General features: G+C 45.7%; 3 protein-coding genes across 3 annotated transcripts; 2 read left to right on the forward strand and 1 right to left on the reverse strand.

Moving 5' to 3' along the window:
• The first annotated feature begins 3,866 nt into the window (after positions 1-3,866).
• LOC124704566 (transcription factor UNE12-like) lies at positions 3,867-6,997 on the forward strand. The gene is made up of 7 exons (XM_047236840.1): positions 3,867-4,052; positions 4,181-4,273; positions 4,364-4,486; positions 5,099-5,164; positions 5,571-5,636; positions 5,731-5,805; positions 6,562-6,997. Exons 1-7 carry the CDS (start codon positions 3,867-3,869, stop codon positions 6,790-6,792), a joined length of 840 nt encoding a protein of 279 aa, XP_047092796.1. The 3' UTR covers positions 6,793-6,997.
• A 4,759-nt stretch (positions 6,998-11,756) lies between these two features.
• On the forward strand, positions 11,757-15,253 carry LOC124700851 (rRNA-processing protein efg1-like). Its single transcript, XM_047232914.1, has 8 exons — positions 11,757-11,922; positions 12,720-12,849; positions 12,948-13,060; positions 13,218-13,356; positions 13,469-13,577; positions 14,075-14,132; positions 14,220-14,456; positions 14,987-15,253. The coding sequence occupies exons 1-8, from the start codon at positions 11,758-11,760 to the stop codon at positions 14,990-14,992; spliced, it is 957 nt and encodes a 318-aa protein (XP_047088870.1). The 5' UTR covers position 11,757; the 3' UTR covers positions 14,993-15,253.
• A 1,128-nt stretch (positions 15,254-16,381) lies between these two features.
• LOC124700852 (auxin-responsive protein IAA14-like) lies at positions 16,382-17,775 on the reverse strand. The gene is made up of 3 exons (XM_047232915.1): positions 17,597-17,775; positions 17,139-17,498; positions 16,382-17,032 (listed from the first exon to the last, which is right to left on the reverse strand). Exons 1-3 carry the CDS (start codon positions 17,773-17,775, stop codon positions 16,975-16,977), a joined length of 597 nt encoding a protein of 198 aa, XP_047088871.1. The 3' UTR covers positions 16,382-16,974.
• Between the last annotated feature and the right edge of the window lie 10,210 nt (positions 17,776-27,985).

The raw sequence follows: 27,985 nt of genomic DNA on the forward strand, positions 1-27,985 counted from the left end.
AGTGGCACACCAGAAACATCACGGGTCCAAAGATTCTCTTTTATTCATATCCACATCCAGAAGAATATAGAAGATTTGATATCATCCTCGGTCCAATGAGGATTCACAGCAAATAAGAAATTTAAATCAAATGTCTTGAAGCAAAATGGCACAGCTAAGTGAGAACCCTTGCAACCTGATAACCCTTGCACTCAATGAGTCCGGGTTATGCAAGAGTCTAACACTCGTGAGAACCAATGCGGTTTCATTTTAATTTCTTTACTTTCCCACCAAAAACTCCTGATTAGTGAATTAATGTGAAGAAAAATACCATACGGCAACTTGAAATAATCAATAGAGTATGTAGCGATAGCAATGCTACCAATTTGATCAAAAACTCTGCACCGCCAGCCGACGTGATTCGTTTCTTCCAACCTTGTATCCTCTTCTAAATTTGGTCCTTCAAATATCTGAAAGAACATTTTTCTTAACAATAAATAGCATATAAATTTGTAGTGGCAAATAGTATGTAGGAGAGATACATCAGTTGTCTCAAGCGATTGTAAAATAAAGTCTAAAAGAAGAGCAAATCTTCCGAAACTTCAAATTCTTCTTAATTCTATAACGTAACATTGTACATTTCCGAAGGCACTTGAAGAAAAATAATATTGATACCAAATCATATGCCTGTAGCAATGAAGGTACTTCAATTAATTTTAATATGAGTCACAATACCAAGGCTACATGCACACGCGTAGTCATTAAAGTAGTCAGTCAACATTAGCAAGTGTACCCGGGGCGAAGCTCCCCTTAGGGCAAGGTATGATAGCTTCCCTACCTTGATTTTTGGTGAATACATTGAGATGCACTTGTTTCTTTTGAATAATTTAAGTGGTTATACATCGATAATGGATTTTCTGTGAGAAAGTTATGCTTGTTTTAGTGAACACTGCGCAAAAGTAACTTCAAACCAAAAACAAAGAATACATAACAAAAACAAGACTCATTTTCTAGGTTCAATATGAATAAGATCGATTTTCTTTGAGAGATTTATCATACCTCTAACTGTATAAAAGATAAGAGCTTGAGCTATTCATTATTAATACACGGAGAATTGGAGACTTAAAAGATTTCTTCATTTTTGAAAGGCACATCATGTTTCACCGGCGAAATTATCACCCCATTGAGTTGGCGTTGCTTTAACCACCATTCAAAACAGTCGACTGATCCATCGATTAGTCGACCGATTAATCACTACTCAGTGGGTCACTGATTAACCAATTAACTCATTTGTTGGCCGATTAAATGATTAGTCAGCCGATTTGCTCATTAACACCGGTCGACCGAGTTGAAACCGATAAGTGATTTCCTCAACATTGCTTTTAACGGTGGCGAAGACAACAATGAAAAGCGATTTTCTCGGCGACAAGTATCATCAAGACCGAGTTGCGAAGCGACAGAGAGATATTCAAAAGTGTCGATCCATAAAATTATAGAAGATTTTTTTAGAAATGTAAAGCTTTGCTATTGAGCTAGCATTATTGGTATGTTTGTAGGTTCCACTTATAATCAAATATGTTTATACTCTTATTGTATACATGATTGTGTTTGAATCATATATATCATTAATATCTCTGGACTATTTTTTTATTTGCATCATTTTTTTTAGAGTTCGTCCTATCGTCCTTCACCACTGAGAGCAACTCTAACAGAGCCCCTATTTGTCGGAACCGAAAAAAGCGAGTTCAGTCTCCCGAAAAACAATTTGGTTGCGGATTTAGCGATGGCGCAGAACAGAAACCGAAAACGTGAACCAAACTCGATGAAATCAAACGTCGCGGGAAACCAAATTTTGCGATCGCACTCGATTTCATCGGATGAAGCTTTCGTTCATAACTTGTACAATACTAGGCAAAATACATGCATATTGCACGTACATTACGAACTAGGGACCTAAATTAAACTAGAATTAGTCCCCGGAGTGACTATACTGTCACCGGGGCGCTAAATGTAGCCGGCGGAGGGTTTTTTCTCGCCGGTCTTCCTAGGCGACGACGACCGCCGCCACTTCGACGACCGCCGCCTCGGAGGTGCTCCCGCATGCTAGAGGCGTCCCGGTGGGGTCGTCGTCGTCGTCGCCGTGCGGGGGCAGCGCCGGCAGAGGAGGGCTGCACGCGGCGACAGCGGGGGGCGCCTCCGCTTCTCCTTCCGGCGCCTCCTCCGCGCGCGCTTGGAGGTACGCCATCATCTCCTGCCACTTCCGGCCGGCCCTCTTCCACGCGTCGTTGGAGCGCCTACGCATGGCGAGCTCCGGCGACGCCCGTGCACCCGGCGGACGCCGAGTTGACCTTCCGGCGCCGGATCGGCCACCTCCCCTACCCACGTGTCTTGCACGCGTCATTCCGGACGGAGGGGAGCTGGCCGAAGCGGCGGCGCGGAGTCGGAGCGTCCGGAATCGCTCGTCGGAGCGGACGCAGGCGGCGGGCGGCGGGAGACGAGCGGCGGAGGGGAGTAGGGTTTGCGAACCAAACTCCCCTCCGCGAACCCTTTTAATAGGGGTCGTGCGGTGAGTTTCTCGGCCCCCCGAACTTTCGATTCAGGCCGGCCCATGTATTCGGGCGCTGATCTGCGCGCGTTTCGGCCCGAACCCGTAAATCCGCCGGAAAAGTTCAGTTCCGGCGGGATTTACGGGCTCTGTTAGAGATGCTCTGAGTGTACTATGCCAGGAAAAAAGCCCAAATATCCTAGTCGGCCCATGAAAAGATCCAAAATCGATCTGCCGAAGAAGGATCTGAATACAAATTTTAATCTTCTAACACCGCCATTGACGTAGTGAAAGAGATATCATCATCAAGCGAAGGGGCCATCACTTATTATAGATGATGCCATCTCCACTGAGCTGAGGCTAAAAATAAGACGGCTACCAAAACTCTAACCTAAACTCGTGAAAACGCTACTTTCGTCTAAAAAACTCCATGGCGTTCCCCACCCCTCCCAACGCGGACTCGACCTATGGAGGAGGCGAGGGCGAGGCGAGGCTAGCTTTTCTCACCGGACTTGAAAGAACTATTTTAGATGCACGCGAAAAACCTTGGACCAGGCCTGGCCCGGCCCGATCGTTGGGCCGAAAAAGTTGGCCCAAACCCAGCCCATCACATAGAAAGCCCATCGGGCCTCGGGCCGGGCCGCTTCATTAAATGGCATAAAATCACGGCCTAGGCCTAGCCCTACCCAAGCATCGGGCCGAAAAATCAGGCCCAAGCCCGGCCCGGAGACATGGTTGGGTTGGGCTGGGCCGGGTCGGGCTGCCCATGGCCAGGTATGTGCACCAATAAACATACCCAAGTACTTCAACCTGTTAGCTGCGAGGCTATTTGGTAAATCACATTGCACAAGGCAAAGTTTTTGCTTGAAGTGCAGTTGAAAAGGGGAAGAGCAGGAGCAACAGCTGATCGAGCGAAATTCTTGTTTTTTTTTTTTTTTTTGAGGGTAGAGCGAAATTCTTTTTTTTACTGAGGTAGAGCGAAATTCTTGATGAACCAAGAAACACAAACGAGCAGTGGCTGCACTTGCTTCCTGGGCTTGCAGACGCTCCCTTTCTCTGGGTTTCTACTCGGGGCCGAAATATTTCATACCTATAAGCTCCATTTTTTTTACTTCAAAAAAAAATCGCATAGGCCCATATGGCCCATTACCCAGTCTGGTCTACAAGCCTAGGACAGCGAGTAAATAAATGGAAGCGAGCGAGCGAACACTCTTCCTCGATCCCCACCACTTCACACCCGCCCAGAAAACCAACGCCCCTCCGAGCCGGCAGCCGAGAGGAGCCCAGGCAGCAACCCCAGCTTGGCCGCTGCCGTCTCCCGCCGGCGGCCGCGTCCCCAGGCATGGCCGGGCAGCCGCCGCAGAACCCGGAGGACGACTTCCTCGACCAGTTCTTCTCCCTGACCAACTCCCTCTCCGCCGCCGGCCGCCCCTCCGGCGACCAGCCCTTCTCCCTCGACCTCAGCCTCGACGCCGCGGCGGACGCCTCCGGGGGCAGGGGAGGCATCGGAGACGATGCCGACAAGGCGGTGAGTGAGCTCCCTCTCCACTTTCCCCCTTTATATTCTTTGCCTTTAATTTGCGCTGGCCCTCCCTACTCGTCGAGCTGAACCTGAGAGCGCGTGTGCCGTGCTAGGCTTATCGCTCGCCTCTGCAGGACCGGGACGCCGTGCAGCTCCCCGGCCTCTTCCCGCCGGTCTTCGGCGGTGGCTTGCAACCGCCGCACCTTCGCCCCACCCATCCTCCCCAGGTATATATATATACCTTTTTTGCAAACAGAGTATGCGTGTTCCAGTTTTGAATCTCGTCCTAATTGTACTGTATCTTTTTTGGATTTCAGATGTTCCACGCGCAGCAGTCGAAGCAGGGTGGATCAGCCGGTGGGCCGCAGCCTCCGGCGCCAAGGCCCAAGGTGCGAGCGCGTCGAGGCCAGGCGACCGATCCCCACAGCATAGCAGAGAGGGTAATCAAATTCATTAAACTGCATACCCCGTAACAGGTGTTGGATTTTGGTGTGGAGTATAACATGGGTTCATTCGACTCAACTGAATTGGTGTCCCTTAAGAGCCTTGCTCGATATGTACCTGTTTGCCATGAACAGTGTAAATCCGTGATTGAGCAATCAGCTTCAACTTGGCACTGAAGCGGCAAGATTTCCATTTTTTTTTTCACTTGCCCGGCAAGCCATCACATGTTTTCAAAACCAGTGTTGAGTTAGCTAGATGATGGATAGACATTTGGTTTGGCAGATGCATTTGGCATTTTCTCTAAGGCTCACAAGGTCACAATTGCCATGTGGTTGTACTACATGGGATGTCTGCTATCTTTGATGATTCTTTTGTCATGTAATCCTGTTAGGCACTGAATGTTCTCTAATTTCATCTAGCTACAGAATACTGCTGCTTTATGGCAGGCTACATTCTTTGGACTTGTTTATCATGTTTCTAGCAGTTGTAGAACTGTGTTTGGCTGTTGTCGCCAACTTTTATACTATTTAACTGTTTTCTTACTATTTACATTCCTGCTAGGTGCTTGTTTATTCAGCAGTATTTTGAACCATGCTTTTTCAATGCAGCTAAGAAGAGAGAGAATAGCGGAAAGGATGAGGGCCCTACAGGAATTGGTCCCCAATACAAACAAGGTAATCATGTTAGTATACTTGATTGAAGATGATATTATATAGGTAAAGACTTCTACGGTTCACATGCCTGCCATTGACACTTGACAGAATTTCAGCAACTTGTCTGAGGTCATGATGTGCTGATGACATTATATTATTATATGCGCTTCTTTTCTTGGCCAATAGCTTTTCGTCTTAGAAAATATTGTAATCCATCACGCTGAGACCAGTATGGCACCCTTCTCAGATAATCATGCGTGTAGCTGATAATTATATATAAATAAAAGAAGAAGAATGATTGTGTAATAGCCACATGCGGAGTTTTAGTTGTTACTATGTAACATCAAAGTATATAATTTTAAAGAACTGTAGCTGCAAATTATGACGACTAAAACATTTCTGATTCTTTCTTTTCAACTACATGCAGACAGATAGGGCAGCAATGCTAGATGAGATCCTAGATTATGTGAAGTTCCTTAGGCTTCAAGTGAAGGTAAGGTCCATGTGCTATTATATATGAAGTTATGAACCATCAACCATCATTGTGTTTTCACTTGTTTGATAGAACCTTGATGTTGTGATGTTAGGTTTTAAGCATGAGCAGATTGGGTGGTGCTGGTGCTGTCGCGCAGCTGGTTGCTGACATTCCACTTTCAGTTAAGGTAAAAAATACAACAAACTGACTATTGGCCAATATACAGTGAGCACTTTTGCCTTCTTTAGTTTTTTTACTGCAATTCAGTTAAGTTAGGCTTGATAGTTATCTCAAGTTTCTCCTGAGTTTTTTCTCTCTTCTGTATCCATATTCAGAAACAAGGCATCACCATATTAGCATCAAAACTCTGTCTGTTAAAAACATAGAGCTGGCTGCTGTTGTGTGTGCGTCTGTATGTCACTTACCAATTTTCTTGTTGTGTATGTCCTTGAAATGTTTTTCATTGTTCTCTTCCCCTTGCTCTTTTCCTATGTGTCGTCCTGTCTTTCCTATATCACTGATTGACACTTATGGCTTCATCAAATGGAGTATCCATTTGTATCTTAGTTTTTTATACTGAGCATTGCTATCCAAATACAATATAAGTATTAGTTTTTCCCTGCGATAACCATCCCACTTTCCTAACTAAAAAATTCGTTATCAACATCTATTTTATTGAATTCCTCGCTTTCTTCCTTCTAGGCGAATTCAGTACCTTATTTCCATTTCTTGAATTTTCATTCATTTCAGCATCTATTTGTCGTTTCGAGTGAAACTCATTTGTCCATTAGCTTCATGATAGTTATACATACTGTGCATCATTCTTTCTTGAACAATCGTACCTTGACTTGAAGAATAAATTTGGAAGTCCTTTTCCATCTCGACATACATACATTGTCATATCTTTTGGTTGTTGAAATGTATCTTGCTTTAATTTCGTTAGGGGGAAGCAAGCGATAGTGGAACCAAACAGCAGATTTGGGAAAAGTGGTCAACGGATGGCACAGAAAAGCAGGTAGCAAAGCTAATGGACGAGGACATCGGTGCCGCAATGCAATTTCTCCAATCCAAGGCACTCTGCATGATGCCAATCTCTCTTGCCATGGCAATCTATGACACACAACATTCACAAGATGGCCAACCAGTGAAGCCTGAACCGAATGCTACTTCCTAGTATAGTAACAGCAACTGTAACACGCATCTCTGCAGCTGCTAGTAGCCACCAACCTATCAAAGTGTAAGATAAAACAGCTCGTTTTGGTTCACTAACAAGGAGGCAAGAAAAGACCTATAAGATCCTCTCCACTCAAAGTTGTACCGATGGTATATGATGTCACCTACCCCTTTCCATCTTTTGTTCAAAGGTGCTTTAATCTCAAGGATATGGTAAGCAATAACCTGATCATGCTCCTACATCTTCCAATACCCCTATGAGTGTGAGTGATGGAGAGAGCTACAAAAGAGTCTTGCATGCTCTCATATTGTTTCTTTCTTTTCGGGTCTGTAGTGCACTAGCCATACACTTTGTGGTGGGGGCTGCTTTTTCGGTAGTGGGTGTTTGGACTAATCAAAAAGAGATTGATTGATGTATGCGTGTGTCTGCAACCTGCACAAACGGTTGACGAAATTTGAACACGAGATGGAATGGGAGGTGGTGTTGATGGTGATGTTCCTTCTCATCTTCATTTCTCCATAGTGGAGACGGAGGCTTTGGTCAATTGAAGCTGGGCGTGCGTTAATCCGCTTGCTAGTGGGTCTGCTATCTATGTGCACTGCTTTTCTTTATTATCTCTGTTGAGTCATACTCTTGATAAGAACTGCCATATAAAGTTTTCTCTTCTATTGTTGATTAGCCCATGAAAAGTATTGTTTCTATAATTATCTACCTCCCCAGATTTGTTTTGCCAACTTATGTGTGGGGAACAGCTGTTTTGCTGTGCTGTTCACTGCCGTAATCGCAAGGTTTCTGAGTTTGTGGACTATTGAGAATCTACAGCCTGGACAATGGAATGATATTGTGTGATTTGTTTGTTTGCATCATTACATGTGACTGTAAATATTTCACTGTGTAGATATGCGCTTGCGTGTTGCTACAACTTTCATGTGGTTTTGCAGAAATTATACACGACTTTAGTAGTACCTGGCCAAGTTTCTTTCTCTTTGTTGGACAAAAGCCAAATTCTCCTTTTTCATGTTGGTTAGAAAAGATCTTTACGGACCCTGGTTGTCTGCTTTCCACTGAAGGAAATTTACCCAGGATCTTGTTTTTAAAAAGTTCTCTCGTTCGGCACAATTGCTTAGCTGGAAACTTATTCTACTTGAAAGGGACTTCTGCGCTTCTATTTCTACCAGGCTGAAATACCGGTTTTCAGTCAAAATTGTTACTTTCATATTGCTTCTGTTGGAGTGCTATGCATTTGGCCACCATTTGTTTGCAGATTATTTGTTATTGGGGTGTATTGCAGAAAACAGTTTCCCAGGTTAGTGGTCTTTGGTGATCTATTTATTCTGATTACAATTATTAGACCAAGTAATAATACACCTTCTAATCCTCTATCAACATTTATCTGTTATGTTGTAGAGCAGTCCTTTGTCCTGACTCCTGAATCTATAAGGTGCTCATATCCTGCACTTGGACACTTGGCTCGACAGAGAATTGATTTTCTTCTAGTACATCATACTGAAGAAAGAATGAAACTTATGTCAGAGTTGTGTAGATACAGCGCTGACTATGCAGTATATCGGGTTTCCGGTAGTTTCATGTTTGACGTGCTACATGTGTTTTTCTCTCCATACAATATGTTATATCATTCTGAAGAACTGATGCTAATAATCCAACTAATTACTGCCAGAAAAAATGAAAGTTTAATTGTTCATGCTAAATGGTCGTGTGTGTTTTTTTACTACTTTCATGGGGTTTTGCAGTGAGTACTATACTCGGGGACTTTACTAGTACCTGGCCAAGTGTCTTTCGGTCTTTATTTGACAAAAAGTAGAATTTTCCTTTTTCATGTTGGTTAGCAAAGATCTTTCAGACCCTGGTTGTCGGGTCTCCGTTGAAGGAAATTTACCCATGTTCTTGTTTTTGAAAACTTAGCTTGTTTGGCACAACAGTTTAGCTGGAACTATTCTACTAGAAAGGGACTGCTGCACTTCTTTTTCTACCAGGCTGAAATATTGGTTTTCAATCAAGATTGTTACTTCCATGCCCCTGTAGAGGTGTTGTGTATTTTGCCGCCATTTGTGTAAGATATTATTCATGTTTGAGCTGTGTTGCAGAGGACCGTTTCTCAGCTTTGTGCTTAATTGACATGGTCAGATTATCTCTGTGGTGATGTACTGTAGTCCTTTGTCCTAACTCCTAACTACTGAACCTAGTGCTCATAACGTGCACCTGGACACTTGCCTCCACAGAGAACTGATTTTCTTCTGCAGCATACAGAAGAAAGAATGAAACTTCTGTCGACTTGCGTAGATACGGCCATGGACTATACAGTATAGCGACTTGGTCATAGAATTTATATGTTCCTTGTGTAGTCCTGTCCTTGGTAGTTTAGTTTCATATTCGACGTGGCGAGTGTTCTTTTCCTCCATACAGTATGTTATATCGTTCAAGCAGTACCTGGTGCTCGATGTGGCTGCGGTGTTTTCTTCCTTCCCTCTTGAGGTTAGGTTCCTTGTGATGTGTAGAGCAGTTATTTCGCATCCTGACAAATTTTATCTCAAATCCTGCTAAATTGGTAATGCAATTCCTGCCAGGAAAAATGAAAGCTGTAACTGTTCATGCCTCATTATTTCTCTGTTGTCTGCCAACAGCTATAAAAGTCCGATAATGGTAGACATCATCCCATTTAATCAGCGATGTACAGGTGTCATTGGACAGCAACAGAGGATCATAACAGTGTTAGAGATAAGCACACGTCGTCGGACATACTCTGCCAAACCTGCGGTTGGATCTTGGTGTCGTTGGGAATACTCCATAGGCAGATTATATTCTTACATGGCATCATGGGCGGACCCAGGATCAAAATCAAGAGGGGGAGAAACAGGGTCGGTCCATACATATTCGGGGCCCCGGGGCAAAGACTATAAGAAAAGCCTTTGTTGAATGTCGACAAACATAACCTTCGAGTTATTTCGAAAGAAATCAGTTGCTTAATGTAGATGGGTGATCTTTAGATAAACTACAGTATAAAACTAACACTACAAACCAAAATTATTTTGCAACAATCCAAGGAACAACATCATGATATCATTGATACGATATTGTTCTACAAGTAAGGATATATATAGCTGTTGTGGTGGCCTCTGATCCAAGCCCAAGAAATTGCGTTTCAAAGTGTGACAAAGAGACCATCATTTTCTTCAGCAAAACAAATAACCTTCTCAAGACTGGTTGCCACTTTCGTTACCATTGGATATAATGTTAACGCATAAGCAGGCGTTGTCAATGAACTTACATTAGTTTCCATCTGTGTTTTTGACTCCATGTTTTCACCCGAATAAAACTTTACCAAAGCTTCCCTGCATATGGCACAATAAAGCAAACTTAATCAGACTACTCCGTAGCAAAGCCTGAGAGTAGATCTGTTTAACAGTGAATCGAATTGAGGAACGGGACTATGGGTAGGGCGGAGAGACGTACCATATATGATCCCTAAAATATCTTGTTGATGGAGTGACGGAGACCTCACGAAGAACGCCTAGATTATTCAGAATAGAAAGAGACCTGATTGAGGAACGAAATTGCTCTGTCGGCCTCCATTAATGGTTGCTGCGGACTTGGAATCGGGAAGTGGAGCGGCAGCTGTTCTCTGTAATTAGAAATTTGGGGGAGGAGACTAGTCGACAAGTAGAGATTAAAACTAGTTGCCCCGGCCTATGGGCCTGACCTTCGTCAAAGTTTATTTCTCTCATTTTTCTTGGATCTAAGGCAGGAATAACTATTACCTGGACGAGGGCCCCTTTCTCTCGAGGGCCCAGGGCGGCCGCCCCGTTGCCCCGGCCTATGGGCCGGCCCTGGGGAGAAAATATGCTAATGAGGGAAAAATCACATGCTAAGTGGGGGCAAATGACTATTTTTAGCTTACTAATACAAAGAGACAAAAATTTGAGTGGGGGCATCTGCCCCCCATGGCTAACACTCTAGATCCGCCCATGCATGGCATAACGTTTTTCCCAAACGAGGCAAGAGCTTTGACTATTCCACCGATTAAGAAAAGATTGTATGGTTAATCAACGGGAAAGACTCTCACCAAAGCCGTCGTGACTGTTATGGGAAGAACAAGCACGGAACCCTCCAACAAAAATGAAAAACCCTAAACCCTTCAGGAGAGCAACACCACGATGACACGAAGCAACATCAAAGACAAACTTGCCGCCCATACGACACGAGGATGATGCCCTTTACAAAGCCAAGTTTATGGGACTGCCGTCTTGACATCTAGTCTCTCCTGGAGACAAGAATGACACCCAATCCGTGCAAACAACTGATCCGCCCATGGATGCCTACCATGGGTTCTTAGGGTATGTGCCCAGACATCCACTGATCCAATGATGAGACGAGCACATGCCAACGGCCGAACTAAGCCTCCAAGACGTCTGCCCTCCAAGAAGTTTGCCCTCCAAGAAGTTTTCGAGGTAGTCATCGCCGTCGCTGTCGCCCGCCCGGGAATAAAAGATATGGATTCCTACCACAATGCCTAGACCCACCTCATGGACACATATGGAGCTCCACGACATGTGTCTCCAAGGAGGGAAACGACGCCATCGCTGCCGACACCTACACGTGCAGTGCCACAACTTTGATTCCCACTCACCAAAAAAGGTCTTACGAAGTACATATTTTCCACAATAAAATAGAACAATGGCTTACAAAATCTAAGCTGTTTTTAAGGGAAAAATTCTTAGTTTGAAATGTGGATGTCCTTTTGATGGCTCCACATTTACTCGTTCAAGTTCTGATTCACTGACAGCCCGGCCAGTCACTTGCAGCACCAAAACGTAGGCAGGCCGAGCATTTGGGCGGGCTATTTCTCCAGCTCTGAAACGAAACCCACCCGGCCCAACCCAGTCGAAGAACCCCACAGCCATTCGCCACCGCACACGTATCCCCCCGCCTCCCCCTAGGGTTCCGGCGATGGCGCACGGCGGCCAGCCCCGCCGCGCCCCCGCCGCTCGCCGCCCCAAGCCGTCGGCGTCCTCCTCCGCGCCCTCCAACGACCGCAAGCGGAAGCGCGCGTCCGCCGCTAAGACCGTCACGCTCAAGAATCAGATCCGCTCCACCGAGCGCCTTCTCCGCAAGGTACTGCGGCTATCCTCTGCTGCCTATCGTTCACGGCGTGTGAAGTGGTGATGCTGTTTCCTGGTCGGAACAGCGGTTGCCTGGACTTCGTTGGTTAAATATAATTGCTCAGCTAGAATTAGTTTCGCTTGCCTTCTAGAGTTCTAGTGTAAGGATTATAGTCATCGATGATTCGATTGGTGCCTTGTTTGCTGCCGACCTGCTGTATTTAGTGTATGTCTTAAGGATTGCATGTAGCTAGTGCTGTAGCCTGTAGCTAGATTGCTGCTCGCTTTGGAGCACTTGGGTCATGGCCTCATGGGTTGCAACGGGACTCTGCAATGTTGCTTGGAAAGCCGTATATCTGAGCTAGATATATCTGACATAATGTCAGAGAAGTCATGTTTGTTGTCCATTAGGGATTACAGTCTGGGTCGCTGATGATTGGTTATCCCAGCTTAGCAGGTGATGTTGCATGTTGTTAGCCTTACTTATATCTGAGAAACAAGTTAACGTCACAAGTGATGGTGGAAACACATCTGTTCAAGGAATCATTACTTTTGGGTGCACCGTGTTTGATGTTTCCTTATACGTTTCAATTTGAACTAATCCCAATTAAGTATCCATGCTGAAAGCTTTTCGAGAGATGAGTTCTGGCATTTGTCGGTTACCTTGGGCTTCTTCCAAATTTAATTGGTGCCATTTGCACAACACATTGTACTAGTTTGAGCTTCCCGTATTTTATCAAGTGTTAAGCAAGCCTTTAGCCCTACTTTTATTTGTGTCCTGTGTTGAAGTGTTGCATTTTGTTTCTGCAGGACCTTCCTAATGACATGAGGGTGGCTCAAGAAAAGAAATTGGAAGAACTAAAGAAGCAGCAAGAACTTCAGAATCAACTGGCTGTTCAGCGAACAGTGCAGTTGAGAGATAGAAAGATAAAGTTCTTTGGTATGCTCTCGTTTGCCCTAATTCCTATTCATTCCTAGTGCCCCTGGCTGCCTCTATGTACTTACCTATTTCGTGGTGTGTTAATTCTAACTTCTCAGAGAGGCGAAAGATTGAGAGGATGATAAGACGCCTTGACAAACAGCAACGTACAAATGGTGATGATGCCAGCAACAAGCTGTCAACGTTGCGCGAAGATCTGGAATACGTTAGAGTAAGTTCACTGCTGTTCTTTTTTGCTTTTTGAACCATTCTTTTGGCATGAGATTTAATATATGTTTAGGACTCACTCATTCATTCATGGCTGGTACTTGCTTTAGAATGAACATGCTTTAATTTCAAGCTAAAGGTATCTATCATTACTTGTGCAGTTTTTCCCAAAGAATGAGAAATATTTCCCTCTGTTCACTGGGGGGAATACCCCAGATATTGTAGAAAAGAGGAATGCATGGCGTAAGCAGATCAAGGAGAATCTCATGGCTGCTGCAGCAAGTGGAAAGGACTTAGAAGGTGCATGTTTGAATCCTTCATGCACTTTAGCTCTACATTGGAATTATTCCACCTTGTTTGCTTTATGTATACTCATTAAAGTACTTAATTTTATTTTGCATAAACCTAACAGAGACAGCAAGTGATGATGATGCCTTGGATGTGAGTGATGATGACTTCTTCATGTCTGGAAGTTCAAGCGATGAAGAGGCAGATGATGAGCTGACCGACAAAAGTGCAAAGTATGATTCACGACTCTTGGAAATTGTATTTGGCTGCTTGCTTCTAAGTTTGCAGTAATATATTATATGACAAGTTTGTTACACAGAGAGCATTGCACAGGGTCAATGAGTGATCAATTACTGTTCGTAGCTGTCTAGCTTAGATAATTGCGTACAATGAGTTACTGAACACTAGGGCAGGACTATCTGTAAATAATCATACCACTCCCTCTGTTTGTCATAGAAACAACTGTGCCGTTTGTTCAGTTAGTTTTGAAAATCATGGGAGAAGGTTAGGTGCTGAAAAAAAAGAGTAAGCATTTCAGGAGTTGGTTGGCAGTTTAAATCATGTAGAAGCATTTCATTTTGTGGTAGGACAAATCATATTTCCTAATAAATTTGGTCCCCACTGCTTGTAATAGTTTTCTTCTATATAAACTGTTATGTTCAGATTATATTTCACTGCATAGATGTTGTGTCGTATGGGAAGGTATACTAATGCTACTAATTTTCTGCAGAGAACCTGGTGGCTCAGGCAGGGCAGCGTCTGGTATGTCAAGCGATGAAAAGAACCAGGTTGTTCTCTGCCTAGTGTCTCCAGTTCTTCCGTTAAGCTGTCATAGTTTTGCTTCCTTATATTTAACCCCACTCTTCTGACTGCAGCGGCAGATAGATGCTCGAGTTCTTATGCCACCACCTCGCTCATTACCACCAAATAGAGCTAGGTCTGTGGATAAACGTGCGATGTCCAGCTCTAGCAATGCTTCGGCCAGCACAAGTGGTAACTCATTCAAAAACAGGAGAGCATCAAATGCGTCGGCAGATCACAACAGCACTCTTAGTTCAAACTCTGATGCTCACAAACCGCGTCGGAAAAGGAGACCTAAGAAAAAGAAGCAGGTATAACCTTTGCATACATGCTTTAATCTTCATGCATTATAACTTTGTATACATGCTTTAATCTTCATGCATATTTTTTTTTGGCATGCTATGTTCATGAATATAGGGTTAGGTAATATTCTAATAAATATGGAATATAATTTAAATAGGAAGAAGAGTTATCTCGAAAGAAAAGATAAAAGTTTCGAGATAGCCATTTGAGGCTAGCGATTTTCTTGTCAGACTCAGATATTGCATGCTTATTCTGTCACAAGTGAATATCCATAAGAACATTGATAGAGATATAAAATGTAAGGAACATGAAGGGAAATCTTTCCACATGATGTGTGTGTTCATATAACTGTAAGTTGGTTATGCTTGACTGTTTTTTTACACAAGTTGGTGCCGCTGTATCATTGGGAATAATATCTTAGTTGGTTTGGTTTGTACCATTTGTCTGCCCGAGCAGAACATTACCCATGCATCGTCAGTTTGTATCTTGATCTGATCATTAAACAAAGCCTCATCATGCTGCTTGTCCATCCCAACAGGCATGAATATTCCGAAGCTCGAGGGATGCATCAACCTCGAAGATCTCATCCCGCCAAAGTGTACCTCGGAGGCCTGTTAATTCGAAAAAGAAACAAAAACCGCAGCATGTGTGACCGAGCAAGCCAATGATTTTGTACGCTTGCTCTCGATGTAAAATGACCCTCTTTTTGTTGCTCCGCATCCGATTGTCCTACAGAAACACTTGCAGTTGTAAACTGATAGCATGCTTGTTTTTACCCGTGGAGTGGAGTAAATCTTTTTTCACATGATCCCATCAACAACCCATGGATCTGGGGAGCCACAACTGGGCAGCCGCCAGCGGCTCCAGCCTCCTTGGACCCAGCATTTGGGCACACACACTGATTCCTGTCTGAAGCCACATCATGCTTTCACCATTCGTCCATTCCCTTGCCATAAGCTGCTAGGCTGTGTGTGTGGACCTGCTGCCCCTTGTCTGCCTGCCCACTGCTGGGATCTCATGAGCTGTGACCGCGTGATACCGATGCCCTGTTGTCTCCCTACTGTCTGGTTCGCATCTGTATGTATCGCCATGATAATTCATGTGGGTCTAGTGCACGTTGTTTGCATCCTAGCCATCATCTGCAAGAAGAACATTCAACCTTGCCTCTTACAATTTCACATGCTCATGTCTGGGTTTTTTTACCGGTCATAATGTGCAATGTTATCGCATCGGTGGTTGCGTTTCCTTGTCCTCTGCGTGCATTGCATTTTTAGCAGGGTTTCTCGCGCAGCCATGGCCTGGAGAGTTGAACTGGGAGGTCCCGGTTATGACGATGTGCAGTGACTCCTCTGCATTTGTACCGCTGAACGGGGGTTGTGACGCGCAGTGCAGTGACTCCTCTACATTCGTACCTCTGAACTGAGCAGGCACCTCGGGATTTGGTGCGTGTTTATGTTTGAAAAAGGAAATTCGAAATGCTGTATGCTTGCTTTGTTTGTGCGCTTTTGTTTCTGGCAAAAATAGTTGTAGCGTTGAATCAGAGGCATTCTGAATCGGTGGTACATAGTGGATGATTCTTACTTTTATATACCGTACACGAGTGAATGATTGACGGGAACAGTGTTTGTGTTTTGAGTTCGTTCAGATCGATCTGGCTTTATGTGTGTGATGTTCTTCAAAGACATCTACCCAGGAAAGTTGAGGAAAAATTATAGCATGGGAGAAGAGAAAAACAAGAGGAATAAGGCCCCACATGAAGAACGAATGAAGCATGGCTTCTTGATAAGACCCATTCGTTCTTGTTTCATAGTTGAGATAATACTACTAGTCACTCTCGCTTTTTTGCTTCGAGAACTAAACGATAAACAAAGAGAAGAAAAAAACTGTAGCATGGAGAAGAGCAAAACTAGAGGAATAAGACCACAGGAAGAAGGAATGAAACAAAGCTTGTTGATAAGACGCATTCTTTCTTGTTTAACAGTTGAGATAACATTAGTTTATGACTTGTACCCTCACTTCTTAAACATAAACTTCTACCCTCACTAGGAGGAATCTCGGCGAAAGAAGGAGCAAACTTGGAGTTCAATCCCCCTCTCGCTTTATGCTTCGTGTCCCGGATCCTCGTGGATCGATACAGATCACCAGAAACTAAAAACTAAGCAAAGAACCTATACAAGTGCCAGTTCTTCTAGGAATCACTTGGCTGAATCTCTGACGACTGTACATGTACTCCAAGAGTACTGCTGCACGCCGATCTACCCGGCCGGCGCGCGTTCTTCTGAATCTTGATCCCCTGGAGTCCCGAACCATGAGTCCCCTCTTCGTTGGTACGACGTACCAAGTGCCTTTGCAGGGCACAGACGTGTGCTCGCATCCCACGCGTTCACCCATGGCCATCTGGCTCGTGCATAAGAACTCATGAGCGTGCTTGCGTCCAACTCTCTGATCCTGAGCCACGACCAAATCCATCATGCATGTCCAGATCACTTGATGTGTATATGCTCTCCATGGCACCATGTATCTTCTTCATCGCGCTTCGGAGCCCCTCATGATCCTGAGCCTCTTGCAAGAGCTGATGAACATGCTGCAAATCAACGGGAAGAGAACCCCACTCGTCAGCTCAGTTCATGTGAACAGATCCTGAGATCCAGCAGGTATTTATCGAAGTGTGTGGTTTTCGGCGAACTTACTCCCATGGCACGTCGCCGGCGAGCATGAGGTCCCCGTCCTTATCCTCGTAGGCGACGGCGAACTGGCCGGCGGCGCCGGGGTCCGGCGAGGAGAAGCAGCCGAAGAGCCTGTCGAGCGCGGCCCTGAGCTCGCCGTACCCGCCGTACGTCCGCAGGTCCACCTTGCGCAGGTACGGCGCGCCGTCCATGCTCACCTTCACGTACAGCCCACCGCCGGCCCCTGGTCTCTTCCCGGCTGCCGCGGATTCCCGCGCCTCGCCCTTCTCCTTGTCGGCCGTCGATGTGGACGTGGACGTCGCCGACTGGAAGAACGTGCTCTTGCGGTACGCGCCCACCGGCGGCCAGCCCACCACCTGCACCCTGCAGACGAGAATCATACGCACCGTCAGCTCTCGTTCGTGCTGTCGCTGTGATGAGGTTTAAGACGGCGGAGTCGTGGACGTAAGCAGTGAGCTTACTTGGAAGCCGGCGCGGCGTCGTGGTCGTCGGTCCCGGAGGCCTCGCTCCTGGCCGCCGCCGCCGCCGACGACGAAGACGGACGCTTCTTCTGCGCCGCCGACGCGCCGGCGAAGGCCAGGTCGCAGCCGCCGCCGCTGCCGGGCGGGCCGAGGCGCAGCTCCGCGTCGATGATCTCCATGGCCGGGAAAGAAACGGGGAGTGCGTGAGAGAGAGAGAGATGGCCGCTGGCTGGGGTTTGTGGTTGAGACTTGGACGTCGTTCCTTGGCTCCGCTCCGGTTGCGTGACTGCCGTGTGATATATAGCATGGCCCCGGCCGGCGGTTGCTTCGCGTGCGCGCTCGCCTCACACGCTCGACGGCACGGTGACGGGTGGGCGCGGTGTGTCTGGGGCCCGGCAGACAGGCGGGGCCGCGAGTAATGGGCCGGGTCGGGGTAGATTCCGCAGCGGTGGCGGACGGTGGGCCCTCGGGCTGCCTGGCCTGCGGGGCGGGCAGCCGCATGTGGCGGGGCCCGGCGGGAAGGGGGCTCACACGTGTCGCCACTCCGCAGGTCTGCTTGGTTCGTCAGCAGCACACGCTCCGGTCATGGACCAATGACCATGCGCATGTCACGCCCTACCATGCTCGTAACTATGAAGGGGCGACAGCAAAGGGAGGAGGGGTCGATTTACTCCGGCGTGTTGCGCCTTGCCCGCAACAAAATGAGTTCTTCAACCACGTATTGACGATACAAACTTGCACGAGCCGAAGGCTCATCGCCATCTCACTCCTCAGTTACCGGAGCCGGATAAAACTTTTCTTAGTACAACATAATTTAAGACAGATGAAAAGTTGTTGTGCTAATGCTCTAAATGACCAGCGCACCAGGCTAGCAACTATCGCTGAAAACCAACTTGATCCAAACAGATCGTCCGGACACACGTCTCGGCATGTCCTCCACTAGCGCTAGACGCACCATGGGAGAGAGGATACGGCAACTACTCCCTCCGACCCAGGGCTTAGGGCGCAAAATTTTTTTCGATTTATCCCAAGGGTTAAGGCGTGGGATTCGTTTTGACGCTAATCTACCGAAATTGCCCTCATTCCCCTCGTTCTTCCTCCTCTCACCTGCGAAAGTCCCGCAACGAGCAGCGGCCGCTGGGCCTCATCCTCTGCTAACTCCCATCGAAGAAAGGCGTGGCGCTCCGGCCAGATGGGTGTCGGCCACCGCCGCTAGCCCTCCCATAGGTGCGCTCCTGCGCTGCCGAGGGAGCTCCGGCCTCCGTCCTGCAATGGCCGCTGCCCGGCGAGCTTCAACCTCCCCCCTCCGGCCCGTCGCCCGGCGAGCTCCGGCCTCCCTCCCGTGGTGGTTGGGGTCGAGGACGCGTCGCTCGTCCGCCGGAGTTGGAGATAGAGCGGCAAGGGATTATTGGCCGCCTCGGGAGAAAGGGGGAGGGGAGCACTAGCCGCTCGAGATCTGACTCATGGCGACAGAGGTAGTCGCGCCCTCGTCCGCCGCCGCCCCAATCTGCCGGTGCGAGATGAATTTCTGGAGTGTTGTGTTCTCGGTGGTGCTGGGCCGTGCTGTGGTAGAGGAATTTCCTGAGGGTCGTGGATCGTGGTGGTGTTGGTTCATTGGTTGTGCAGGGGTGCGGTGGAGAGGAATTCCCGGAGCGTTGTGAGCGATTAATTAGGGGCATACTTGGAAGATTTTAGCCCCCGGCAACTCCCCTTAATCCTTGTGCCAAAACTTATACGCCCTAAGCCTTGGGTCGGAGGGAGTATGATCTTATTTTAACTTCAGGATCGACCAGCCCTATACAGGCTTCATCGTGAGTTTAACGAAGGCGATCGACCAACCCTTCTCCCTTGAGATCCCCATGCTAGTCTGTCGGGCTATCTAGAGTAATAGGAATGACCCCCTCTCCAAAAACGCTTTCCCAAATCTACATAGTTATCAGTGAAAGTTCAAGGCTGAGATGTCGTTGCCTCTTCACAAAGCAATCAGGAAGTCCTATGTTGGCGTGAGAACTTGGGCGCAATCTTTCGCTTATGAGATTTTAGTCTAGTTTAGCTTGCCTACTTTGGAGCTAACCTCTCTAGCTCACGTTGGTTCTTTTGTTGTTGTTGTTGTTGTTGTTGTTGTTTACTCCTATAAACCCAAAATCTAACAAAAAATTAGGGTGGGGAAACATATTATTTAGCTTTTTTTTAAAAGATGTATGGTTCTCCACACCTCCAAGGCCAAAAAGGCCACGAAGACGGGGCAAGCACCCAATGGAGGGGACCAAAACCCTACCCGCCTAGGATGGTCTCTCTTTCCCCTGTTTCAATCCTTGTACCTATTTAGCTTGCCATTTTGATGTTTTAGTTCAAATTTTAACTAAAACCCCAGTAAGAATTATGGAAGTGAGGGAGTAGCTTCTGGCGTCCATGTCATGAAGGGAAACATTAGCTGATGCGTCATTCTGTTTACCATTTATGTTACTCGATGAAGACTGGAGATGTTGTTCATTGCTTGTTGGTGCATAGAGGCTACCGTTAATTTTTTAGTGGAGGTAACTTCAGTAGTAATTTACGGTCTAATTCAGCAAATATGTTTATGTGGCACTGAGTTAATGAGAAGGGGGATAGAGAGGGGAAGATTAGAGTAACATAGCTAATTATTGTAACATCACATTTTTCAAAACACAATGAGTCTACAACCTAACTAATAGAGCGATCTATGGCACTATCTTAATGTTACTGTGCACTGTAAAAGTAGTGACATAAACCATTGTGTCATGTACGTGACACTGGTTATAGCAACCTAACCAAAACGATGGCAAAAGCAATTCAGACATACTGGTACACACCTACGGTATCGCCTGCATGCATGGCCCAAGGTGCCCAGACAACTCAGAGAGCTGGCAAAGCACGCAAGCGAGGCCATGCAACTCTTGCTTTTGCACCGGAGCAAATAAAAGGACGCCAGCCAGCCGGGCACGGGCAAGGCAGGCACGCAGATCTCGTGACGCTGCCGTGCGTGACGACCGAACCCGGCCCAGCATGCTTTCCCTGCTCGCCCACGGGTCGTTGCCCTGTCCCCTCGTCACAACGACCACACAGGAGCCAAAGCTAGGCTCGGCCGATCTGGTCCCTGCCGCGAGAGACCCTTGCTTGCTTCATTCTGGAAAGTCGTAACCACATAACTAACTTTGTGCACGTTGTTGTCCAGGACTAAAGGACGGATATTTGATAGATTTTATACGCAGTGCTATTCACTTCGTTCACCAACTAATGTGAGATTTTTTGAACATTTTAAAATGGATTACATACAGATCCGAATAAGTGAACATGCATAGTAAAACACTTCTAGATACATGCAATTGTGAAAAGAACTAAACATGTTTTACATTGGTGAACAGAAGGAGTATCTATTTACACAACAAATGATCCAACTCGACATTTCACAAGTTACGAAAATACAAGAAAGGGTGCTAAATCTCATTGTTAACTAAATTCATAGTATGAAGATCCTGAATAAATAAAGGATTAAAATTAATTAAAGGTACTTTTCGGCGGCAGTGGCTTGCAATTTGGCAGCAAAGGAGGTGGACAACAGTGGTAGGCCTACAAACTAATACAAACATAGGTGAACATCAAACTGGATGCCATTTTATTTTTTGGGAAAAAATCACCGTTAAATATTGCATGGCACGAGGCATAGCACCACCGTCAAGCATGTGCGGACAACTGGGGAGGAAGGGAGGTATAATCGCCTTTGGTGGAGAGGTTTGTTGGAGGAAGCTCACCAGCATGCCCAACCTTGGAGGAGGGGCGGTGGGAAGACTAGAACCCACGAAACCAAAGGGGCTCCAGCTACATGAGCTCGTCGGTGACTAGATTCGAAGAACGATTTCCGAATTTGTTTACTTATGTAATTTCAGCAAGGAAATGCATAGACAAATCGTACTTCCACCTGCACACCACGTCGGCTCCTACCTATTTCCCCAAGTCTATCTCCTACCCAATCGCCTCCTCAAAACCTAGTCGCAGCCACGCCCACGACCCGCCACCAACGCCAACTATGGGGAAAGTCCACCACAAGCGACACAATAAAATGGAGCCGCACAAACTCTTTAGACGGTCCTGTCGCATCACCTCAGCTTGGAGTGCAAGCACACACACCTCATGGCCGAGGTTGACCAAGTCTACTTGATAAGGGGTTGCCTGATCTTCTCAGTAAGCACGATGGGGATGATGATCACGCAATAAACACAACGGAGATAACACGATGATGAAGTGGATGATAACTTGTATGATGCAACGAAGTCTCTCGATTGGTCCCTGTCGCCAATGCAATAGCTCTCAACCCTGCAAGATATTCGCAACTCCACACACTTGCGCACGTAGCCGCCGACCACGAAGCGGTAAGTTGCAACCGTCTAATTCCCAATGGAACAGCAGATCACAGAAGACTTTCTGGGTATACGCCAAATCAATGCAATATGGTGTAGAAACTCGATAGAGTTGCAAAGCAATCAACTATGAACTAGGGTTTATCTTAAACGTGGCCTAAACCTAATTTGGGGGCGTCCTGGGCACTTATATAGGAGTTCAGGACGACCAGGGGTCGAAAAGATACATAGAAAACCGACCCAGATTGGATCTGGTCGAGACAGACTCGGACTCGGACGGTCTGGGGGCCGATCGACCGGGCCTGGGACCGGGTGGTCCGGTTTCAACCAGGCCAGAGACCTGGTAGTGACCGGGTGCGGGTCGTGTGGCTCAGTACACCCGCCCGGATGTCACCAGCTGAGGATCCGGTCGGCGCCGGGCTGACCCGGCGGGGCGTCCGGTTGGACCGGGTTGGGGACCGGGCGCGCCGGCGTGGCGGCCGGTCAGACCGGGCCTGGCGCCGGCTGATACGTCTCCGACGTATCGATAATTTCTTATGTTCCATGCCACATTATTGATGTTATCTACATGTTTTATGCACACTTTATGTCATATTTGTGCATTTTCTGGAACTAACCTATTAACAAGATGCCAGAAGTGCCGATTCTTTGTTTTCTGCTTGTTTTTGGTTTCGAAATCCTAGTAAGGAAATATTCTCGGAATTGGACGAAATCAAAGCCCGGGGGCCTATTTTTCCACGAAGCTTCCGGAAGTCCGAAGGAGAGACGAAGAGGGGCGACGAGGGGGCCACACCCTAGGGCGGCGCGCCCCCTTGGCCGCGCGGCCCGTGGTGTGGGGCCCCCGTGCCGCCTCTTGACCTGCCCTTCCGCCTACAAATAGCCTCCGTGACGAAACCCCCGGTCACCGAGAGCCACGATACGGAAAACCTTCCGGAGACGCCGCCGCCGCCGATCCCATCTCGGGGGATCCGAGGAGATCGCCTCCGGCACCCTGCCGGAGAGGGGAATCATCTCCCGGAGGACTCTACGCCGCCATGGTCGCCTCCGGTGTGATGTGTGAGTAGTCTACCCCTGGACTATGGGTCCATAGCAGTAGCTAGATGGTTGTCTTCTCCCCATTGTGCTTCATTGTCGGATCTTATGAGCTGCCTATCATGATCAAGATCATCTATATGTAATTCTATATGTTGCGTTTGTTGGGATCCGAGTGAATAGAGAATACTTGTTATGTTGATTATCAAAGTTATGCTTATGTGTTGTTTATGATCTTGCATGCTCTCCGTTACTAGTAGATGCTCTGGCCAAGTAGATGCTTGTAACTCCAAGAGGGAGTACTTATGCTCGATAGTGGGTTCATGCTGCATTGACACCGGGACGATGTGAGAAAGTTCTAAGGTTGTGTTGTGCTTGTTGCCACTAGGGATAAAACATTGATGCTATGTCTAAGGATGTAGTTGTTGATTACATTACGCACCATACTTAATGCAATTGTCTCGTTGCTTTGCAACTTAATACTGGAGGGGTTCGGATGATAACTCTGAAGGTGGACTTTTTAGGCATAGATGCGGTTGGATGGCGGTCTATGTACTTTGTCGTAATGCCCAATTAAATCTCACTATACTCATCATGATATGTATGTGCATTGTCATGCTCTCTTTATTTGTCAATTGCCCAACTCGTAATTTGTTCACCCAACATGCTGTTCGTCTTATGGGAGAGACACCTCTAGTGAACTCGTGGACCCCGGTCCAATTCTCTTTACTTGAAATACAATCTACTTGCAACACTTGTTCTCTCGTTTTCTCGCAAACAATCATCTTCCACACAATACGGTTAATCCTTTGTTACAGCAAGCCGGTGAGATTGACAACCTCATCTGTTTCGTTGGGGCAAAGTACTTTGGTTGTGTTGTGCGGGTTCCACGTTGGCGCCGGAATCCCTGGTGTTGCGCCGCACTACATCCCGCCGCCATCAACCTTCAACGTGCTTCTTGGCTCCTCCTGGTTCGATAAACCTTGGTTTCTTTCTGAGGGAAAACTTGCTGCTGTGCGCATCATACCTTCCTCTTGGGGTTGCCCAACGAACGTGTGAAATACACGCCATCAAGCTCTTTTTACGGCGCCGTTGCGGGGAGATCAAGACACGCTGCAAGGGGAGTCTCCACTTCTCAATCTCTTTACTTTGTTTTTGTCTTGCTTAGTTTTATTTACTACTTTGTTTGCTGCACTAAATCAAAATACAAAAAAATTAGTTGCTAGTTTTACTTTATTTGCTATCTTGTTCGCTATATCAAAAACAGAAAAAATTAGTTACTTGCAGTTACTTTACTAGATTCATCATGTTTCCTTTTAATTTTATCACAAAAAAACATACCGGTAGGACGTGGGTCTATAGTTGGGAGAAATAATATAGAAGAATTCTTCAACCATGTTAGTACCATTGACGATTTTGAGGATAGACACTTGGTAGACCTTGCGCCTACTTATGAAATTGCTGCTTGCGCATTTAGTTCGCTCTGTTGGAAACTAAATTTGTTAATCTTAATCCTATAATCCAACACATGTTTTTCACACTTGGCGATATGGAAGAAGGGGAAAAGAAAGATTTTGTATTAGAAACCCTTCTTAGAGAATTCGGTGGTCTAGCAAGAGAAGCTAGAAAGGTGTTTGCTAAATTTAATATGCTTGGTTCTCCTACTAATTTTGTTAGTCTCCTTGAAAAGATGGATATGGATAGAATAAGATACACTAATAATATTGATGATGGAGGGGAGATCAAAGCACCAATACTATGTAAGCTCCTAGCTATGAATGATGCACTAGAAAATAACTATGCTTGGCTTGTTCCTGAAAATTTGTTTGATGAGAGTAGCACGCCTAAGACTAATGAAAAGAGAGATGCTAAAACTTATGTATCTAATATACTATGCCTGGTTGAGAAAAGCCCACACCCCGCTGTAGAAGTACCACCCTTTGATAATACTTGATACACACTTTACGCGCCTAGCTGAAAGGCGTTAAAGAAAAGCGCTTATGGGAGACAACCCATGTTTTTACCTACAGTACTTTGTTTTTATTTTGTGTCTTGGAAGTTGTTTACTACTGTAGCAACCTCTCCTTATCTTAGTTTTGTGTTTTGTTGTGCCAAGTTAAGCCATTGATAGAAAAGTAAGTACTAGATTTGGATTACTGCGCAGTTCCAGATTTCTTTGCTGTCACGAATCTGGGTCCACCTCCCTGTAGGTAGCTCAGAAAATTATGCCAATTTACGTGCATGATCCTCAGATATGTACGCAACTTTCATTCAATTTGAGCATTTTCATTTGAGCAAGTCTGGTGCCATTTTAAAATTCGTCAATACGAACTGTTCTGTTTTCACAGATTCTGCCTTTTATTTCGCGTTGCCTCTTTTGCTATGTTGGATGAATTTCTTTGATCCACTAATGTCCAGTAGCATTATGCAATGTCCAGAAGTGTTAAGAATGATTGTGTCACCTCTGAATATGTCAATTTATATTGTGCACTAACCCTCTAATGAGTTGTTTCGAGTTTGGTGTGGAGGAAGTTTTCAAGGATCAAGAGAGGAGTATGATGCAACATGATCAAGGAGAGTGAAAGCTCTAAGCTTGGGGATGCCCCGGTGGTTCACCCCTGCATATATCAAGAAGACTCAAGCGTCTAAGCTTGGGGATGCCCAAGGCATCCCCTTCTTCATCGACAACATTATCGGGTTCCTCCCCCGAAACTATATTTTTATTCCATCACATCTTATGTGCTTTTTCTTGGAGCGTCGGTTTGTTTTTGTTTTTGTTTTGTTTGAATAAAATGGATCCTAGCATTCACTTTATGGGAGAGAGACACGCTCCGCTGTAGCATATGGACAAGTATGTCCTTGGTTTCTACTCATAGTATTCATGGCGAAGTTTCTCCTTCGTTAAATTGTTATATGGTTGGAATTGGAAAATGATACATGTAGTAATTGCTATAAATGTCTTGGGTAATGTGATACTTGGCAATTGTTGTGCTCATGTTTAAGCTCTTGCATCATATGCTTTGCACCCATTAATGAAGAAATACATAGAGCATGCTAAAATTTGGTTTGCATATTTGGTTTCTCTAAGGTCTAGATAATTTCTAGTATTGAGTTTGAACAACAAGGAAGACGGTGTAGAGTCTTATAATGTTTTCAATATGTCTTTTATGTGAGTTTTGCTGCACCGGTTCATCCTTGTGTTTGTTTCAAATAAGCCTTGCTAGCCTAAACCTTGTATCGAGAGGGAATACTTCTCATGCACCCAAAATACTTGAGCCAACCACTATGCCATTTGTGTCCACCATACCTACCTACTACATGGTATTTTCCGCCATTCCAAAGTAAATTGCTTGAGTGCTACCTTTAAAATTCCAGCATTCACCTTTGCAATATATAGCTCATGGGACAAATAGCTTAAAAACTATTGTGGTATTGAATATGTAATTATGCACTTTATCTCTTATTAAGTTGCTTGTTGTGCGATAACCATGTTTACTGGGGACGCCATCAACTATTCATTGTTGAATTTCATGTGAGTTGCTATGCATGTTCGTCTTGTCTGAAGTAAGGGCGATCTACACTGGAGTTGAATGGTTTGAGCATGCATATTGTGAGAGAAGAACATTGGGCCGCTAACTAAAGCCATGCTCCATGGTGGAAGTTTCAGTTTTGGACAAATATCCTCAAATCTCTAATGAGAAAAGAATTAATTGTTGTTGAATGCTTAAAGCATTAAAAGAGGAGTCCATTATCTGTTGTCTATGTTGTCCCGGTATGGATGTCTAAGTTGAGAATAATCAAAAGCGAGAAATCCAAATGCGAGCTTTCTCCTTAGACCTTTGTACAGACGGCATAGAGGTACCCCTTTGTGAAACTTGGTTAAAGCATATGTTTTGCGGTGATAATCCGGGTAGTCCAAGCTAATTAGGACAAGGTGCGGGCACTATTGGTACACTATGCATGAGGCTTGCAACTTATAAGATATAATTTACATGATGCATATGCTTTATTACTACCGTTGACAAAATTGTTTCATGTTTTCAAAATCAAAGCTCTAGCACAAATATAGCAATCGATGCTTTTCCTCTATGAGGACCATTCTTTTACTTTCAATGTTGAGTCAGTTCACCTATTTCTCTCCACCTCAAGAAGCAAACACTTGTGTGAACTGTGCATTGATTCCTACATACTTGCTTATTGCACTTATTATATTACTCTATGTTGACAATATCCATGAGATATACATGTTACAAGTTGAAAGCAACCGCTGAAACTTAATCTTCTTTTGTGTTGCTTCAATGCCTTTACTTTGAATTATTGCTTTATGAGTTAACTCTTATGCAAGACTTATTGATGCTTGTCTTGAAGTGCTATTCATGAAAAATCTTTGCTATATGATTCACTTGTTTACTCATGTCATATATATTGTTTTGATCGCTGCATTCACTACATATGCTTTACAAATAGTATGATCAAGATTATGATGGCATGTCACTCAGAAATTATCCGTGTTATCGTTTTACACCTGCCGGGACGAGCGGAACTAAGCTTGGGGATGCTGATACGTCTCCGACGTATCGATAATTTCTTATGTTCCATGCCACATTATTGATGTTATCTACATGTTTTATGCACACTTTATGTCATATTTGTGCATTTTCTCGGAACTAACCTATTAACAAGATGCCGAAGTGCCGCTTGTTGTTTTCTCGCTGTTTTTGGTTTCAGAAATCCTAGTAAGGAAATATTCTCGGAATTGGACGAAATCAAAGCCCGGGGCCTATTTTTCCACGAAGCTTCCCGAAGTCCGGAGGAGAGACGAAGAGGGCGGCGACGAGGGCCACACCCTAGGGCGGCGCGGCCCCCCTTGGCCGCGCGGCCCCGTGGTGTGGGGCCCCCGTGCCGCCTCTTGACCTGCCCTTCCGCCTACAAATAGCCTCCGTGACGAAACCCCCGGCACCGAGAGCCACGATACGGA

This window comes from Lolium rigidum, chromosome 3, assembly GCF_022539505.1.
Source record: "Lolium rigidum isolate FL_2022 chromosome 3, APGP_CSIRO_Lrig_0.1, whole genome shotgun sequence".
NCBI classification, from domain to species: Eukaryota; Viridiplantae; Streptophyta; class Magnoliopsida; order Poales; family Poaceae; genus Lolium; species Lolium rigidum.

What these genes read in the sequence shown, in the direction of transcription:
- LOC124704566 (XM_047236840.1), top strand. Translation starts at nt 3,867, where the DNA reads ATGGCCGGGCAGCCGCCGCAGAACCCGGAGGACGACTTCCTCGACCAG. An exon ending in GAGACGATGCCGACAAGGCG is followed by an intron (nt 4,053 to 4,180) that starts GTGAGTGAGCTC and finishes TCGCCTCTGCAG; the next exon opens with GACCGGGACGCCGTGCAGCT. An exon ending in TCCTTAGGCTTCAAGTGAAG is followed by an intron (nt 5,637 to 5,730) that starts GTAAGGTCCATG and finishes TTGTGATGTTAG; the next exon opens with GTTTTAAGCATGAGCAGATT.
- LOC124700851 (XM_047232914.1), top strand. Translation starts at nt 11,758, where the DNA reads ATGGCGCACGGCGGCCAGCCCCGCCGCGCCCCCGCCGCTCGCCGCCCC. An exon ending in TAGAAAGATAAAGTTCTTTG is followed by an intron (nt 12,850 to 12,947) that starts GTATGCTCTCGT and finishes CTAACTTCTCAG; the next exon opens with AGAGGCGAAAGATTGAGAGG. An exon ending in AAGTGGAAAGGACTTAGAAG is followed by an intron (nt 13,357 to 13,468) that starts GTGCATGTTTGA and finishes TAAACCTAACAG; the next exon opens with AGACAGCAAGTGATGATGAT.
- LOC124700852 (XM_047232915.1), bottom strand. Translation starts at nt 17,775, where the DNA reads ATGGAGATCATCGACGCGGAGCTGCGCCTCGGCCCGCCCGGCAGCGGC. An exon ending in GACGCCGCGCCGGCTTCCAA is followed by an intron (nt 17,499 to 17,596) that starts GTAAGCTCACTG and finishes TCTCGTCTGCAG; the next exon opens with GGTGCAGGTGGTGGGCTGGC. An exon ending in GCCGGCGACGTGCCATGGGA is followed by an intron (nt 17,033 to 17,138) that starts GTAAGTTCGCCG and finishes GTTGATTTGCAG; the next exon opens with CATGTTCATCAGCTCTTGCA.